The sequence below is a fragment of the Rhinolophus sinicus genome, linkage group LG03 (assembly GCF_036562045.2).
Source record: "Rhinolophus sinicus isolate RSC01 linkage group LG03, ASM3656204v1, whole genome shotgun sequence".
NCBI lineage: Eukaryota > Metazoa > Chordata > Mammalia > Chiroptera > Rhinolophidae > Rhinolophus > Rhinolophus sinicus.
The window spans coordinates 46,496,281-46,515,242 of NC_133753.1; the positions used below are offsets into that span (position 1 = coordinate 46,496,281).

At 39.3% G+C, this 18,962-nt stretch overlaps 1 protein-coding gene and 1 pseudogene across 1 annotated transcript; one reads left to right on the forward strand and one right to left on the reverse strand.

The window, feature by feature from the left end:
- Nucleotides 1–245: 245 nt before the first annotated feature.
- CIAO2A (cytosolic iron-sulfur assembly component 2A) lies at nt 246–16,005 on the forward strand. The gene is made up of 5 exons (XM_019750741.2): nt 246–501; nt 4,726–4,890; nt 10,116–10,165; nt 12,512–12,557; nt 14,725–16,005. The coding sequence occupies exons 1-5, from the start codon at nt 378–380 to the stop codon at nt 14,820–14,822; spliced, it is 483 nt and encodes a 160-aa protein (XP_019606300.1). The 5' UTR covers nt 246–377; the 3' UTR covers nt 14,823–16,005.
- LOC109457670 (ubiquitin-ribosomal protein eL40 fusion protein) lies at nt 3,581–9,398 on the reverse strand (annotated as a pseudogene).
- Nucleotides 16,006–18,962: the final 2,957 nt, after the last annotated feature.

Genomic DNA, 18,962 nt, shown 5'->3' on the forward strand with positions numbered 1-18,962 from the left:
TCTGTGGCGGGTAACAGACCGTTACAGTACCGCCCCCCTCCCCCACGCGGAAACTACAAGTCCCAGAATATAGCTCCCTGTCTTCGGAAGAAAACCTCCTACATATCCCAGCAGGCAATGAGCCTCACGTTCCGCGAGGAATCTTTTTCTCTAGTCCCGCCGAAATCAAGCAAAGCATGCTGGGACTTGTGGTCCTCGCGGCGTCCTTCCCTAAATCCTCCGCGCTACTGCGTCCGGATCCGCCTATTTTCTGCTCCCCTGGACTTTTCGGCTTGTCTTGGCCCCTATGAAGACCAGGAAGTTGATAAATCGCGAGGCCGGCTTCTGAAAGACGGTGGCTCGGGTGGGACAGTCGCCAGGGATGGCGGAGCGTGAGCATGGAGTGGATGTCGGGGCTGCTGTCCTGGATGCTGAGCAGAGTCGTGTGGCTCTCGGGCCTTTTTGAGCGGGGAGCTGCCCGGCAGCCCCGGATCATGGAAGAGAAAGCGCTAGAAGTTTATGGTAATTAATTTTACCCAGGGCAGTATTTGGCGTTATACGTGGAGGCGGGGGGTAACGAGTGCCTCACCTCCGGGCTGGGAGTAGCCACTCCGGTTTTTGCCGGATCTCGTCGGGAACATGGGAAGCGTTTTCTCCAGGATCCTAAGTTACGCGGCATTGTGAGTCTTTATAGGACCCAGGCTCTTCCTTAACCTGGGTCAAGCCAAGTCTGGAAGTCTTAAACCCTGCTTTTCCCTTGTCTGCCCCACGTTCTAGTGGCAGAGCTGGTGTGTAGGGTGCTTGGTTAGGAAGCAAGGCTGGCCTGGTTGCGCTACTTGAGCCTCTCTCTTTCCTATGCCTGGACACGCGCTCCTCCTACCGCGGTTGAGAGCACTGCTGTGTGACTGCCAAGTTGAGGACTGGTCCAGGGTCACAACCACTTTCTTCTGCTGCAAAGTTAATAGGCAGAGATCCCGGAGAGAAGACGACGAGATAGACTCCTCGTAGCCGGCCCTGGAACTTAGGGCTTCTTAACAGAGCCAAGATTGGAGTGCAAAAAAGGAACACACACACACACACTATTCTCTCTTTACCCCCGGGACCATCTTCATTGCACAGATGAGGAAACAAAAAGTTTAGAATGGTTACACAACTACCTGGAGGTCACAGTGCCAGTAAGGAAACAGCAAATACGAAAGCCCAAACGTAGTGCACTTTCCACTGCTTCACAATTGCCTTATGACTGTCCTTTTTTGGACTTAATGTAGCATTGTTTTTGAAAACTAAAAAGAATGGATCTAAGTAACGTTCAGAGATTCCTGCTGACTAAGGGTAAGAGATATAACCATAAGAACACAAATATAATACAGGTAAGGATAATAGGCCAGGAGAAGGAAGCCAGGGATGGAAAAGACCTTTGGAGCTGATGTAGTTTACCTCTCTTGCTAGGGGCAGGACTTAGCCAAATGATTGTTATGAGTGAAATAATCTCCACGAAGCAGATAGGTGCGTTCCTGTCCTGTCAGACCTCTGTCTACAGCATCTAGTGACAGCAGGGCACTGGCGATACAGCGTTGGAAGAGAGATTGATTCTTGCCTTCTAACTTACATTGAGGAGGACCTATATGTACAAATACATAACATTTCTTTATTATATGCAGTAGAAGACCGTAGACTTGAAAGACACAGAAATTCAGAGGAAGGAGAAATACAAATTCTGATTGAGGGATCTGGAAAGACTTTAGGAGAAAGAATCACGAGTTGGGTCTTGATGAATTAGTAGGATCTGGACAGATAGAGGGTAGAGGGCATACTAAAGAGAAAAGTAGAGCAAAAGTATGGAGGTGAGAGAATAGCATCTTTAGGGAATGGCAGTAGGCAGGGCTACAGGATAAGGTTTGTGGTTAAAGGTGGTATGATCAAAAATTGTTTTAGAAAGCAGGTTGGAATTGGATACTGAAGGTTTAAATATAAATGAAGACTTTCATATCAGTGCAGAGCCATAGAAGAATTTTTTTCAGGGGAGTAATGTGAGGAGAGCAACAGCAATATTGCTTTCTTTCTAAAAGCCAAATCTCAAATCACTAGAAGACTAGAGAAGTTTAATAATGGGTGAGGTTTTTCTGGGCTAAGTAGCATATAAAGAATATAATGCAGCCTGTATAAATGAGCCTTACAGAGAAAAAACCTAGGATGAGGGACAGCAAATTCCTTTTCAAAAACCCGTTTCCCTGAACTCCATGATGACACAGCCTTGTGAAGGAGAAGCTATGTCCTCTTTTTCCTGCCTCCGTTTTCAAGTTGTTTCTAATCAAACGATAAGCCCAGGAGTTGCTGGACAGAAGGTAAATTTGATTGATTTGTTTTTCCAAGCTGCATTTCTAATTGAAGGGGAGCTATACATAATAGAACAAAATCTCAGGCTTCAGGACATCATGCCCATCCTGTGTGGACTCCCTCTGCTTCTCTCCTTTCTAATTCACCATTTCTCTGCCATTCTCCTTCTGCATCTTTTTCTACAACCTCAGAGTAAGAGGAAATCTTTCCTCTCCAAGGCCAACCCAGGTTCCCACATCCTTGGGCTCATTCCTTTCTGCTTAGTTTACCCGTCTCCCCTCCTCCCCTCCTTAAATTTTCCACCTCTCTTTCTCTATCTGATCCTTTCCCTTGGGCTATACAACATACCCAAGCTTCCCTTAACCTTGTCATTGTAGCTTTTTCTCAACCCACTGTCCTTTCTCTCTCTGCCCTGCCCTTCCCTGACAAAGTCCGAGGACTACATTTTCAGTTCCCACTCCTGCAAGCTGGCTTCTGCCTTCACCTTTCTACCAAAACTGCTTCTTACAGGTGACCTCCTGGGTGACTGGTTAAAGACCTGTTATAGTTCTTGTCAACCTGGATTTTTCTGCAGCATTTGATGTCGTTAACCACCCCTGTCTTCCCTTCCCTGTTTTTTGTTTTTCCTCCTTCTGATTCCTAAATTAGGTGCTTTCCACAGAGCTATCCTTGGGTCTCTTCCCTTTACATCTGTGATTTTCACACTGGGCTACACGTAAGAATAACCTGAGAAATTTCTTAAAGTCTTAATGCCCAGGCCACACTCACATCAAATCAGAATCTCTAGGTGTAGGGCTCAGATAACAGTTTTTGTTTTAAGGAGTCCTGGTGATTCCATTGTTCAGCCAAGGTTGAAAACCACTGTTCTACTCATTCTTTTTTGTGATGCTCAGGGGTTCAGCCACCACTCTTAAGCCTAATGCTGCAGTACAAAATCATCAACGTATAAAATTGAACCCATTTGTTCCAGCTCCCACTCAAATCTATTCCTGTGTTTTTTTTTGTTTTGTTTTTTTCATTCTGTCAGTGTTCTCCCAGACACACTTGGAATCTGAGTCATGTTCCTTTTCTCCCCTTCCTTGTCTTCTACACTTAAACAGTTCTCAAATCCTCTTGATTCTGCCTCTGACATTACTTATTCCTCTATCCCCTCCTCTCTGTTACCATTGTCAAAGGCTCAGCTTTTCTTCTTTCTCTCTTTCTCCCTCCCTCCTTTCCTCCCTTCCTTCCTCCCTCCCTTCCTCCCTCCCTTCATTCCTTCCTTCTCTACTCAATGAAAGGGAAACTGTTGAAGCCCCAGGGCCAGGGGGTTGGGACAGGAGGCCGCCTGTGGGTGTAGCAGGTGTTAGAGGGGCCGTATTTGATCTTGGGGCATAGATTGTTGGTGTGGCCACACTTCTTGCGGCAGTTGACAGCATAGGGATGCAGGTGAGAGTAACACTTGTGGCAAATCATCTTGTCACTGTTGTACTTCTGGGCGAGCTGGCGGAGGGAAGGCTCAATGATACTGCCCCACAGACGAAGCACCAAGTGCAGAGTGGACTCTTTCTGGATATTACAGTCTAAGAGAGTGTGGCCATCCTCCAGCTGTTTGCCCTCAAAGAGCAGACACTGCTGGTCAAGTGGGATGCCCTCCTTGTCTTGGATTTTAGCATTGACATTCTCAGTGGTGTCACTGGGCTCGACCTCGAGTGATGGTCTTGCCCATCAGGGTCTTCACAAAGATCTGCGTCTCTGCATTTGCTGGGGAAGCTGCTTTGCCGCCTCGTTGAAAAGAAAGCTAGGCCCAACTTTTTCAGCTGGTATCCCTGGCTCTGCTCTTTAGTCCTGAGTCTACCAGCTGGTGGATGAGTTACCAGATGACAGTGTAATACTGTCCACGTTACTCCTTTCCCAAAACCTCCTGAGGACATCCTGTTGCCTGCAGCTGGCTGTAAAAGACCCTTCCTTGGTGGTCTGCACCAAACCCTTATATTCTTTATTTATGCTGGGTTCCAGGCAAACTAAACTTCCAGTTCTTCACTTTCTTTGACCTTAAATGTTAAATATTGAAATGTTACCCATCTTTAAAGGTTTGATTCAGATTCCACTTCCATAAATCCTGATACCACGTTCTCCCAAGCTAAAAGTTACATCTTCCTCTTGAGCTTCTATGACACTTTCCCCATTCTTATATTCTCCCTGCAATGTTGGATCTAAGAAACTGGATATGATCTAATGATAATCCAAGAAAACAATTTTCTCAAAAGGAATTTTTTGAGTCGTAGAAATTTCTGTCAGAAATCTGGAGAGTTGCTATAGTATTTGCTTAAACAAAAAGTACTAGCTATTTGGATTAGGGCTGGCAGAATCATCCGTATTTAGAATTTTCATGTTTTCATATGATACCTTGTCTGTGATTTTTTTTAGATTTGATTCGAACTATCCGGGACCCGGAGAAGCCCAATACTTTAGAAGAACTGGAAGTGGTAACGGAAAGTTGTGTGGAGGTTCAGGAGATAAATGAAGAGGACTATTTGGTTATTATCAGGTTCACGCCAACAGTACCTCATTGCTCTTTGGCAACTCTTATTGGTAAAGTTTTATATCTACATACATATATTTAATTCTAAATTATTCCAGCTGATATTGATCCAAAATTACAATTAGTATCGTGTGTCACACTTTGTGGTTTATAGCATATTTTCATGTACATTCGGCCTGTATTCGTGGGTTCTGCATTGCGGAGTCAACCAACCAGGGATCAAAAATATATGGGGAAAGAAAAGTGACATTGTTCTGAAGTGTGCTGCATAGTTAGGTCTAAGACGGTTGTGTCTGTACTGAACATGTAGAGACATTTTTTCTTGTCATTATTCCCTAAACGATACAGTTTAACAACTGTTTACAGTATAGCATTTACATTGTATCAGGTATTGTAAGTCATCTAGAAATGATAGGCGTAGGTTGTATGGAGATCCCATGCTATTTGATGTAAGGGACTTGAGCATCCAACTCCCTGTGGATACTCAGGGACGACTGCATTCATCTTCTGTAGTCCTCACAAGTAGCCTAGGAGAGGGTTAGTATTATCTTCATTTTACAGATAACGAACCTGAGGCTCAGAGAGTTTAAGCCCAGAATTGAATCGCCAGGAAATGGTGAAGCTGAGGCTCAAACCCCGGTCTCCTGACCCCACATGTGTTTCTCCCTCAGTTACATGATGCTGCTTCTCCCAGGTGGACATGCCTACAATTACTGGAGAGTGGGTGTGGGCCGTCTTCTCAGTTCTGGGCATTGGAATGGGTGCTGGCAGACTAGCACTATCGCCGTCACCATCTTCCCTTTTTGGCTGTTCTGTTGCCGTCTGTGTAGTACGGGCACAAGTCCTGGTGGGAGGGTATTTTTTGAGGTGGTTTTCTATTTGAGAGGCTGCATTCCCAGTATTTTGTGTTAGTTAGCAGTAAGATATACAGTAGGCGTCTATAGGTATATGTCTGTTACATACTTTGTTATAAAGAAGATAAAGGAAGTCTATTTCAAATCAAATGTTGATCAGTAGGAGATTGATTAAATATCAGTGATGGTGTATGTTAGCCATGGAATGCTATGCAACTATAAAAAAGAATGGAGAAGCTCTCCATGTACTAATATGGAAAGAGCTCTTTAACATACTGTTAGGAAATAAAAGCAAGTATAATATTTATGTATAATATTTATGCTACATTTATGTAAACTAAGGCAAAATATACGTTTGTATTTGATTGCATATGCAAAAAGAACACCTGAAGAATGAGTAGCTGTGATGGGGGATGAGTGGGAGTGGAGGTGGGAACTGGTGAGATGGAGGCCAGGGTAGGAGGCAGACTTTACTGTATATCTTTTTAAAACTTTTGTTTTTTTGTTTTTTTAAAGATTTTATTGGGGAAGGGGAACAGGACTTTATTGGGGAACAGTGTGCACTTCCAGGACTTTTTTCCCAAGTCAAGTTGTTGTCCTTTCGATCTTAGTTGTGGAGGGTGCCATTCAGCTTCAAGTTGTCCTTTCAGTCTTAGTTGGGGAGGGCGCAGCTCAGCTCCAGGTCCAGTTGCCATTTTCTAGTTGCAGGGGGCGCAGTCGAACCGGCAACCTTGTGGTTGAGAGCCCACTGGCCCATGTGGGAATCGAACCGGCAGCCTTTGGAGTTAGGAGCACGGAGCTTCAACCGCTTGAGCCACTGGGCCGGCCCTCTTTTTAAGTTTTTGAACCATGGGAATATATTCCCTATTTTAAAATAGACAAGTTTATAAAATGGATTGAAAAGGCAAATATTATATTATTGCTCCCACTATTGTTGTGATTTCTGTCTTTCTCTTCTCACTTTTTCACCTGGCATCCCTCTTTTAGTGGTTTCCAGCATATGGGCCACGTCTCAAGGGTCCATTAATCCGTAGATACTACTGTAGTTATTAAAACTGCAATGCTAGAGAAAGCATTGTTGAATTCATATTTATTTGTTGTCATTGAACATTTTCTGAATCAGCAGATATCAAAAATACTGCTACTATACAAATGTAAAGGAGGTGTCTTAACATATTTTGATCTATAAGAATTACTAAATAGATGGTCCATTACCCTACTCTAAGAGCCTATAGCAAATTGATTTTTCAAAAAAGTAAAATTTATTTTGTATTTTTTCAATCACAAAAGTAACATGTTTGTTGGCAAGAATTTTGAAACTCCACAAAAGCACAAAGTAGAAAATAAAAATCAGCTGCTATCGTAAAAGATTGTGTGCTCTGGGCTAAAATTCCAGCTCTGTCAGCCTGCCGTTTTGTGGTCTTGGGCATGTTACTTAATCTTTCTGAGCCTCAGTTTCCTTATCTGTAAAATAGAGATAATAGGGTATCTACAAAGTTGTAAGGGTTAAGTAATAGAAAGCATGAATAGAGGAAGAATGTTTTTTATTTCTCATTAAATATTCTTCAATTATATAGTCATATAGATTACGTGCTAATCACATCGATATAGCATATTTTTATAATCATTTAGATTACCTCTGGCCTTTCACAATTATAAATAATATTGTGATAAACAACTCTGTCTCTAATTTTTGCCTCAGGATAAATTCCTATAAGTGGAATTATTAGGTCATATGGTATAAATATTTTTAAGCCTTTGGGTGGGTACATATTAGCAAATCCTCAATAAAAACCTTTTACTCTTTGACCCAGGAATTAAGGAAATAATCCCATAGAAGAAAATAGTAGCCTGCACAAAACGTTTACGGTAAATTTATAGTAATGAAACCTGGAATAAATTGTAGTATCCATCAATAAGGAAATGACACCAATATGACGGGATTTCATAATTCTATTGAAAATGATGAATTTAATCAAGGAATCAAAGTATCTGTGAGAAATGTATGAAAACGCTTGAATGATAAGTTGAATTTACATATTATGATTGCAGTCATTGAAAACCTGTTTATGTGGACAGAGATTGAGAGAGCACATGAAATAAAAATAAATGTATGTAATGGTGCCAAAATTAGGTTATGGTTGATGTTTCAGATCTGTGCACTTGAACAAAGTTTTGTCACTTTTTTTTGGCCATTTTGATATGGGTTTCAGTTAACACCCTGGGCTTTTCTCATGTTAGTATAGTGGTGTACCGTAGTAATTGTGTTCAATCAACATGATTGGAAAAGTTAGAGAGGAAAGCCCTCTTTCTGGCCGATGTATTAGGAGGCATCTCCTATGAGCAAGTAGACCTAAGCAAGGAAAGACACCTGAGTAATAGTGCCACCCTGACTGCTTAGGTTGTCACCTACTCAGAGTTACCCTGGTGAATAATTACAAAGAAACAGAAGAGTCAAAGGGGATGAGTGGGCAAGGCAGAGAAATCAGCTGATAGTCATTTGTGTTGACTTAGTTCAGACAAGAAAGGCTGAAGGCAGGTGTGGTCCAATGTGAAGGGCATAGGATTTGGAATGATAAGTTCTAGATTCAGCACCCAGCTCTGCTACTTGTTAGCTATGTGATATTGAACAAATCCCTTACCTTGGTTCCTGGCTGTAAAATGAAAGTGATAAAATAGCAATAGCTGATGTTTACTGGATACTTGTATGCCAAGTACTGTCTTGAGTACATTGCATAGTAATTTATTTATTCCTCATAACAGCCTTATATGTAGTGGTACTATTATAATACTTGTTTTTACTCGTTGACCCAGGAATTAAGGAAATAATTCCATAGAAGAAAATAGTAGCATGTACAAAACATTTGTGGTAAATTTGCAGTAATGAAACCTGGAAGAAACTATAGTATCTATTAATAAGAAATGGCATCAATACGACGAGATTTCATACTTCTATTGAAAATTACTAATTTTAATTAAGGAATCAAAGTATCTGTGATAGGAATCTAAAGCCCAGAAAGGTTAAGTAACTTGCCCAGGGTCACACAGCTAGTGTGCAGTGGAGCCACTTTTGAACCCAAAGTATCTCAATTATGCTACACTGCTTCTCTTTAGGATGCTTAAGAAAGTGCTTCGTGAATTGTAAAAGTTACTATTTACTTAATGTGTAAAACACCTATCAACAATGACTAGGACACATGAGGATACTCAGATGGTACACAAGCAACAAATTAAGGAGAATGTGAGGGCCGAGGGGAGAGAAGAACTCTCTAGACAATAAGGCAGATCCTCCAAAGGAAGACCCTCTGAAAGAAATTACATATTTTAGCGTTCCTTAATATGTATTATGGAATTACTGTGTTCTAGACTCTTAAGTCAGACCCAGTCTCGTAGCTTATCTAATCCTTTTTCCTATTCTGGGATTTTTCAAACGATCCTGTTAGAAAACCTGATGGTACTTAGAAGACCAAAAGAAAATTAATTTCATACTTCCCGTAAAGATAGGTAGTCTAACAATTATATTTTGCTGTTTTGGGATGGTTTGGGGTTTTGTTGTTATTATTTATTTTTAATCAAACCAAAATACTAAGAAAACGTTCCTTATAACATAACAAGCCCTTAAATATTTGTTGGGAAAGGAAATAAATTGCTCTAAATCAAAGCCTGCAAAGCCAAAACTCATTATTGAAACACTTTCTCTTCATAATAAGAGCAGTTTGATTTATTTTCTGCATCTAGGGTGTAGATTTCATTTAAAATTCGTTCCTTATTTTGAGGTGGGGGAGAAGTGGAACATTGGTGTGGAGGGTCTGTTCCAAGCCCAGTTCTAATTTCTCTTACAAGTCTCAACTGGAGAAAAAGTTACTGAACTGTGACCTGGCATTGCAGTGATAAACTGAACTTCAGAAGAGCTTGTTTTAGGGAAATAACTTTGTGCCTTGCAGGCATAGACGATTCCAACTTTGAGAAGTTTCTTGTGGTCCTTTTGAAGTGACTTAACTTGGTTTTAAATTTTTGCATGGCCTGTTGTGGACATTTAGTAAAGTTTAATGAATGAATTAACCTTTGTTGAAGGCAAATTGATGTAGTAGAAAGGACCTGGCTTTGCAGTGGTCTTGTGTTCCATTCCCTACTCTGCCACTCTACAAGCTCAGTGACCTTGGGCAAGTTACAGTGTGACTTTGTTTCATAATTTGTAGAGTGGGGTTGATAATACCTAGCTCACTGGGTTATCATGAGGAATATGTAAGACTCTCGCTATATTAAAATTGCTAGTATGGTGTGAGGCTCAAAGGAGACAGACCATGGATTGAGCCAAAGCTGTTTTCAGCTACTGTACTGTATAGAGATACCTAGACACAGCTGTATACTTTTTCAAAACCAATAAGAAGGGATAATTGAGGCTTTTTTCTCTTCCATAGGACTATGCTTAAGAGTGAAACTTCAGCGGTGTTTACCATTTAAACATAAGGTAAGGAAGATGTTTTTTGTTGTTTTATAACAGCTTTATTGAGATGTAATTCACACATCATACAATTCACCTATTTAAAGTATACAGTTTAATGATTTTTAATATAGTCACCAAATTGTGCAAAATCACTACTATTAATTTTGGAACATTTTTATCATCCCAATAAGAAACCCCATATGGATAGCAGTCATTCCCCATCTCTCCCAAACCCTCCCCCATTCCTAGGCAACCACTGATCTACTTTTTGTCTTTATAGATTTGCCTAGTCTGGATGTTTTACTTATTTATTTAATTTTTTAGAATTAGTTTTAGGTGTACAAAACAATATAGTGATTAGACATTTACACCCCTCACAGTGATAACCCCAACAAGTCTACTATTACCCATCTGACACCATACATAGCTATTACAATACCATTGATTACATTCCTTATGCTGTATTTTACATCGTGACTATATATATATTTTTAATAATAGTTGACATTGCTATTATTTTATATTAGTTTTAGGTGTACAGCACAATGGTTTGGCATTTATATAATTTATGAAGTGATCCCCCCACCCCGTAAGTCTAGTACCCATCTGACACCATACATACTTTTTACATTATTGGCTACATTCCCCATACTATATTTCACATCCTTGTGACTATTTTATTGCTTACCAATTTGTACTTCCTAATGGACATTTCATTTAAATGGAATTGTACAATTTGTGGTCTTTTACAACTGATTCTCTTAGAATAACATTTTCAGAATTTATCCTTGTAACATATCAGTATTTCATTCCTTTCCATTGTGTGGGTATACCATATTTTATTTATACATTTATCAGTTGATAGACATTTGGGTTATTTCCACTTTTTATCTGTTACGAATAATGCTGCTATGAACATTTGTGTACAGATTTTTGTGTGGGCATGAGTTTTTATTTCTCTTCCACCTAAGAGTAAAATTGCTGGATCGTATGGTAACTATATTTAACCTTTTGAGGAACTCCTAGACTGTTTTCCACAGCTGTTCCACCATTTTACATTCCCACCAGCAATGTATGAGTTCTGATTTCTCCACATCCTCGTGAACACGTATTATTGTCTATCTTTTTCATTATAGCCATCCTAATGGGTTTGAAGTGATATCTCATTGTGGTTTTGATTTGCATTTCCCTGATGGCTAATAATGTTGAGCATTTTTCATGTGCAAAATCTTAAAACCAAGTAAGAGCCACCTAAAAAGGACCATAAGAAACCTCTCAAATTAGCATCTTTTATGCCTTCAAGGTACCAAACCAATTGTTTGGTTACCCTGAGGCATAGTTCTTATAGGAATAACAGGGTAAATGCTTGACTCTTCCCCTTTATTTACCATTTTTTAGAATTATGAATCATGCATAATTTTAAACCAAAGTAAATGGATATGGAATGATTTTATACCTGTTACTTTGTTGTCTAGAGAAAAGAGTTAGAGCTGTACCACTAGGGGAATTGATGTGGTGTTTTGTCTTTTAAAAAAGACAGGACTAGATGATCTCTAAGGTCTCTTTTAACCATAATAGGCTATGATTTTTCCTCATGAAGAACATTTATCTCAGTAGTGAATAAGTATATAAGAATTAATTCATATGCTCCAATGTTCTCTGGAAAGTAAACATTTCTTTATCATATAGCATGATTTATTTACCACAGGATTTGCAATAATTTTGTAGGTTTGTCTCAAAAGCTCTGTTCTTCGAGGGTAGCTAATGTGAGGGAGCGTGTGCTACAGGGCCAGGGGCTGGCTTAACCAACGTTACACCTGAGCATAAATTTATCAAGATAAAAGTGGATGAGAAAAGGAGGATACTGAAAACTATACTGTGATCCCACTTTTGTAAAACAGGCATCCAGTCTTGGGGTGTGTGTGTATGTGAAATCTGTGTTAGATTATGGGAGTATAGACAAAAATATGGAAGACACTACACTACATTATTTATGTAGCTTTCTTGGGGGGTGGAGCAGGGAAGAAGTTTAGATACTGATTTAGGAGGAAGCAGTAGAGTACAGGGGAGAGATATGCATGAGTAAAACACGTATGAGATCGCACTTCTGTAAAATTGTATTCGTTTGTAGTCATAAAAGAATAATGGAATACCCTCTATAGAAGTTTCCCAGGTGACCACAATTAAAAATCCTACTCATTTCAGCACTTGTTTTAGAGAAGCATCTAAGGGATTTGTCCCGAAGTCTTTGATGGTACAAGCAGGATCTTTGGGGTTTCATCCATAGGCCCTGAGTCCGTGGTACATTTCCACTCACTCATCATCTTAGAATACTCTAAATGTTTCGCTTTTAATATTTTTTCTTTCTAGTTGGAAATCTACATTTCCGAAGGAACCCACTCAACAGAGGAAGACAGTAAGTGAATTTTGAACTTTTATTTAAAAACAACTTCAGATAGCACTTTATCTTGGAGACCAGGTTATTCTGCCAGCCAAATATCTACTGGATCATTTGCAAAAAAGTGAAAAATCAGTTATTAACGCTTCCTTGAGGTGGGGAAACCTAGGCATTTCAAGGAAGTAATTTTTTCAGTAGGACTCTAGGTGAATTAGAGTTAGACCTTGTGGATATTGAGTAGTTTAGGCCAGTGGCTACACATCGATAAAGAATATCCAGCTCTAAGAACTTTGATTTATAAGCTCTAATGAAGACTCAATTCTTTCCCTTGGTGGTGGAATAGAGAACTGTGTACTTGAAATTGAAATTGAAGGTCTAGCAAGTAAAGCTTTAGGGAATCTTGGGGTAGGTGTTGTCTGTGTGAATTAATGTATTAAAATAGGAGTGGGAAACCTTTTTTATACAGAGGCTCTCTGGCCTACAGAGAGAAGTCAATTAGAAGCCACTTAAAATTAGCAGAGAGGTGGAGTTTGGGAAAAGCAAAAGACAAAATGTTCCACATAACCTATGTGTTACATTAAAAACAGAATAGCATTTTATCTACAAATGATAGAGTGCAAATAATGAGAAATCCATTCAAAGTGCATGTTGTACTTAGCTTTCATTGCGAGGTAATTGAGAACTTGGAAAAAGTTAGCAGATGAGGGGAAGAAAGGGACGGTAATAAGAGTCAGAGTAACAATAAGACAGACACACAGAGGAAGACAGTGACTCAGAAAACACATGAAGGAAGAGATGCACGAAAACACGAACATAGAAAAGAGCTGCAGAGAGCGAAGCCCACTGCTTTCAGAGGAACAGCCCATCCAGAACACTTTTTAGATATTGTCATGTAAACTACCAAAACCATGTCCTATTTTCACAATTCCCAATATGTAGATTATTTTACTCCTCATGGGTTAAATTTACTCAAATCCCGTAAACTCATGACTTCTACCTCTTAATTTAAAGAATATAAGAGTTTAGATACCCTAAATACACTCTTGTTATATTTTTGAAACTCCTTTTAATTATAGGATTTTATAACACCATAGTATTAATATTAAGCCTTATCATTCTGGATTTTTCATTTACTAAGTATTTATTGAGTGCTTTTTCAGTGTAGGCAATTTGACCTTTGAGATACATCCTTGCCCTTGTGGAGCCTACATCGTAGTAGGAAGAAACAAAGAATTAAAATTGTTTATGTGGGAATATATGTTTTCTACATGTGACATTTTAACAGGATCCCAGAAAAGTTAGCCCACATTGAAAACATGGACATCTGTCTTTTGAACTTTTCCATCAGGAGTGCTTTTAGCAAATTATAGGCAACAGATATGGGCCAATACCTTCATTATGTGAAGATCCATGCAAACTGGTTTTTAAAAAAAAGACCCAGCAGATTAATAGAAAGAGACGTGAACAGAAAATTCATACAAGAAGAACTAATAAATAAACATGGGAAAATGTTATCTGACGGTGAATAAATTGCAAATTGCAACAATAATTGGAGCCATTTTTCACTTCCTCTTTTATGTGTGTGTATGTGTATTTGTTTCTGTTTAATACTGGGTATTTTTGGCAAACCGATAGCTTGTGTATTACTGTTAAGAATATAAATTGATTAAAAATATTAAGAAGTAATTATATGAATCAAACCATAAAGATATTTATACCCTGTAATCTAATAATCCCACTTTTAAGAATGTTTCCAGAAAAGAAGGCTATATGTTTAAAGGTACTCACTGTGGCATAGCCTTCATAATTTAGAACACTTATAATTTTTGCTGCGTTAAATAACCCTATTGTTTAAAAAATAAGGGAAAAAAGAACAGTTTCTTTTTTCTTAAGGGGAAAAAAGAACAGTTTTCAAAATTGTGTTTACTCTGAACGTAACTATATGGAAATATGTATATGGACAGACTGAAAAGAAAGAAATGAAAATAATTGTGGTAGAGTAGTAGAATTATAGGGCATATTTTTCTCTTTATGTCTCCCTTCCAGAACTTACGAATAATTAGCCAAAACTAGCTTTAAGTTCTCAAGGAGTTAAATTTTCTGTTTTAACAGGCTAGTAAAACAGTGTCTGTTGCCGTAGACTGATGCAGTTTTTTCTGCTAACTTTTTTCTGTGTGTTTTGCAGTCAACAAGCAGATAAATGACAAAGAGCGAGTGGCAGCTGCAATGGAGAACCCCAACTTACGGGAAATTGTGGAACAGTGTGTCCTTGAACCTGACTAATAGCTGTTTTAAGAGCCACTGAACTGTAATTGTTTGATGTAGTTGTTTAAGCTCTTTATAAAATATGAAAGACTCATGTTTGATACATAGGGGATTTGTACCTCAAAGCATTTTTTTAAAGGATGATTTCCAAGCAAGATTTAATTATAAGGTAGTACCTAGAATGTTCAGTGTATAACATTCTCAGGATTTATAACACTTAAATGATCAGACAAGAAAATATTTTCTAGTTGTTACGTGTAATAGGAGTTGCTATTTTTCTGATGCCCATTCTGATACAACTACTTTTCATGTCAAATATTTACCATGCCCAAATGTATTCAATTAAAATCATTACTCTGTAAAATAAATAAAACAGAGATGATTCTTATAATGACACATCTTAGAATGTTTCTTATTGAATTGTAAATTTCAGTGTAAATGTCAACTCTGAAGTATATTTCTATAACTTTATTTTCTCGTTATTTAGAATTAGAGATCTGAGAACCAAAAAGAACCCTTAAGGTTAGCCCTAGGCCCTGCCTTCCTTCAAGGAGAGTCCTGGACCCATTTATGATAAGGAACAGATGTACAGAGGACCAGATGATATGTATAATGTTGAAGATCAAGAAGTCCCCAAAGAAGTTTTGATGAAAACAATCTAAGTGGTCTCTTTATGTGTACTTTGTTCAGTTTGTTTGATCATTTGAAGTGTAACAGGGTGTGGCAGGCAGCCTCCATGGTGACCCTTGATAATCCTCAATTCATGCCTTTACATAGTTTTCTTCCATATTGAATTCGAGCTGGTTGGTATGACAATTAAAGAATCAGAGGTGACAGTGTGTGACTTCCGAGGCAAGATCATAAAAGGTATTGCTGTTTTCACCTTGATCTATTGGATTGCTCATTCTGTGGAAATCCAGCTGCCATGTCATGAGAACACTTGAGCAGCTCTGTGGAGAATTCCACATGGAAAAGAATTGAGGCCTTCCACCAACAGCCAGCACCAACTTCTAAACTGTGAGTGAACCATTTTGGAACCATCTTGGAAGTGAACCAGGTTGGAACCATGTTGGAAGCAATCCTCTATCTTGGACTGGAATCTCATGAGACCCTGAGCCAGAATTGCCTAGCTAAGCCACTCTTGAATTTGTGACCCAGAGAAGCTGTGACCAATAATAAATGTTTATTGTTTACACCACTAGTTTTTGGGGTAATTTGTTACGCAGCAATAAGTAACTAATATACAGGTTATAAAAATGGAACTCTTCTGCCTCAAATTTTATTAAGGATACAAAGGGGGAAACAAGAAATCTTGTTTCATAGCTCTTTAATTCCTTTACTACTTAAAGAATATAAGTTTTGAGAGAACAGAGGATTTGGTAAGATTGATGAAGAGATTTCTTTGGATAAAGCTATTGCTGTGCTGAGTTCTAACCCTCTTTTGGCAAAAGGGTAGGGAAGTGACACCTTCACCACTGTCTGCTGAGGGGAATTTCAAGGGGACAACTCAAGAGAGTTTGGAAATGTGTTCTCTGCAGTTGGAAGACCCACAAAACTGGTGCCTGACTCAGGCCTGAGAAAGACAGCAGGAGTGGGCTAGCGAAGGCTGTTATCTGACTCCTGCCTAAGAAATCTAGAGGGCAAAAGAAAGGCAAAGCTAACTGCGTCCTCGTGGCAAGGGATGCATGAATTTTTCTCACGGACTATGCTGTGGGGTCTGTTGACTTTGTCCAACAGACCATCAACAGAGCCAAAGACACCTCAGCAGAAAGGTCTGGACATGAACTGCCTGGTACCTGAGGACTGAGGAGAGGACAGCAAGTGAGCAGACAGGATGGAGAGGTATCTAATGGGTAAGGGGCACAGTGGGAACCTCTGATTAGCTCATGAAACTGTCAACCCAAGAGAAAGCCAGCTTTAACACCAGGCAGGCCGAGAGCACAGGGCCAACCAGGTAAGTAAGAACTGCTCTGTCTCCAAAGCTTCTCCCTCAGCCTCTGAGGCCGTAGTAGAATAACTAGCATGTGGGTGAGTTGAGGAAAGGAGAGAGCAAAGGACTCCATCCCATTACTCAGCTGTAGGTTTCAGGCCTAAAGCAAGCTCAAATTAGCAAAAGATTTAATGCCAAGTTTGTAGTGTTGGATAATAGATGTGAGTAGATACTTTGACTCGATGAGATTACATAATTAAAAGTAACAGGAAGACTATCTGACAGAAATCACGTCTTTACCGATGGACAGAGGAAGATCATATCTCTATAACAAAGTTTCAAATGATAGTGGGGGACAAAAATAAAACTACGAGGTGTGATAAAAAACTATGGTGAATGTTTAAATAAAAACTATTACAGTAAAAGACACATTGCCATTAATCCTCCTCAAAATACTCCACTTTGAACACTCATCCCATTGTTCTTGCCACTTTCTAAAGCAGTTCTGGAAGTTCTCTTTTCGTGAGTGTCTTTAGTTGTGTTGTCATGGCTGCCTCTGTCCTGAATCATTTTGACTCTGGAAAGAGCCAGAAATCACATGGTGCCAGATACAGTGAATAAGGTGGATGAGGACACAGTAATGTTTTCATTTGACAGATATTGCTGTACCAGAAGTAATGTGTGACATGGAGCATTGTCATGATGGAGGATAAAACTGTTTGCCCATTTCTCAGGCCATTTTCTATGAGTATGAATAACATCAAAGTCATGTTAATTGTGTTTCTTGACCTCGATGGAACTGTGCTAGCTGAGTTTGTACCCAGGAAAGGTGAACTCAGAATGTTATAAGGGCTTATTGGAGTTTAAGAAACAATGTACGTAGAAAATGGCCTCAGAAATGGGCAAACGGTTTCATCCTCCATCATGACAAAGCTCCATGTCACATATCACTTCTGGTACAGCAATTTCTGTCGAATAAAAACATTACGGTGTGTCCTCATCCACCTTATTCACTGGATCTGGCACCATGTGATTTCTGGCTCTTCCCTGAAGTCAAAATAATTCAGGACATTGAGGCAGCCATGACAACGCAACTAAAGACACGAAAGAGGACTTCCAGAACTGCCTTAGAAAGTGGCAAGAACGATGGGATAAGTGTGTTTAAAGTGAAGGGGAGTATTTTGAGGAGGATTAATGACAATGTGTCTTTTACTGTAATAAATTTTTTTTAATTTAAGCATTCACCGCATTGTTTGATCACACCTTGTAATTCTTATACCACATAACTGGTTATAAAAATCCTGTTAAGACTAAGACTGAAAGGACAACAACTTGAAGCTGAATGGCACCCTCCACACCTAAGATTGAAAGGACAACAACTTGACTTGGAAAAAGGTCCTGGAAGTACACACTGTTCCCCAGTAAAGTCCTGTTCCACTTCCCCAATAAAAATCTTAAAAAAAAAAAAAAATCCTGTTAAGCCATCTTGACTTTTGCTAAGGGTCTGCACTGTGGGAATGTCTCAGCACAGCTTTATCCCCGTCTTCTCCCTCTCTGGAGATGATTAAAAATTCTGCTATCAGAAACCACAGACGTTGTGGCATTGGAGCACTAGCTTTGTGGAAATGTCACTATTGATTCCTGATCTTCTGCTTTAAAAGTTCCATGTTTCCCCGAAAATAAGACCTAGCCAGACAATCAGCTCTGCTTCTTTTGGAGCAAAAATTAATATAAGACCTGGTATTATATTTTATATTTTATATTACATTATATATTTATTACATTAAAGACCCGGTTTTATATTATAGTAAAATAAGACTGGGTCTTAAATTAATTTTTGCTCCAAAAGATGCATTAGAGCTGATTGTCCGGTTAGGTCTTATTTTTGGGGAAACAGGGTTCTCATTGACTCCTCTCTTTCCCCCAGATCTTAAAAATCTGTCACCTACCATGGATAAATAGACCCAGAAGTAATGAGATGTTGCTGATCTTTAGTTACCACGGTAAGCACTTCTTTTTACATTACAAACCCATCCAACAAGGTCCTTAGCGCCAACACCAAGTTTCTTACTTTACAACTGTCTGCAATCCAGGGCCAGGGCAAGAGCTAGTGTACCTGGTGTGCGCACTGTTCCATATTTTCCCACCCAGTGCACACGTGCATACACATGCTTTTTGATCAGCTGCCCTCTAAGATATGAATGAAGGCATTATCTGAGGGTGCACTG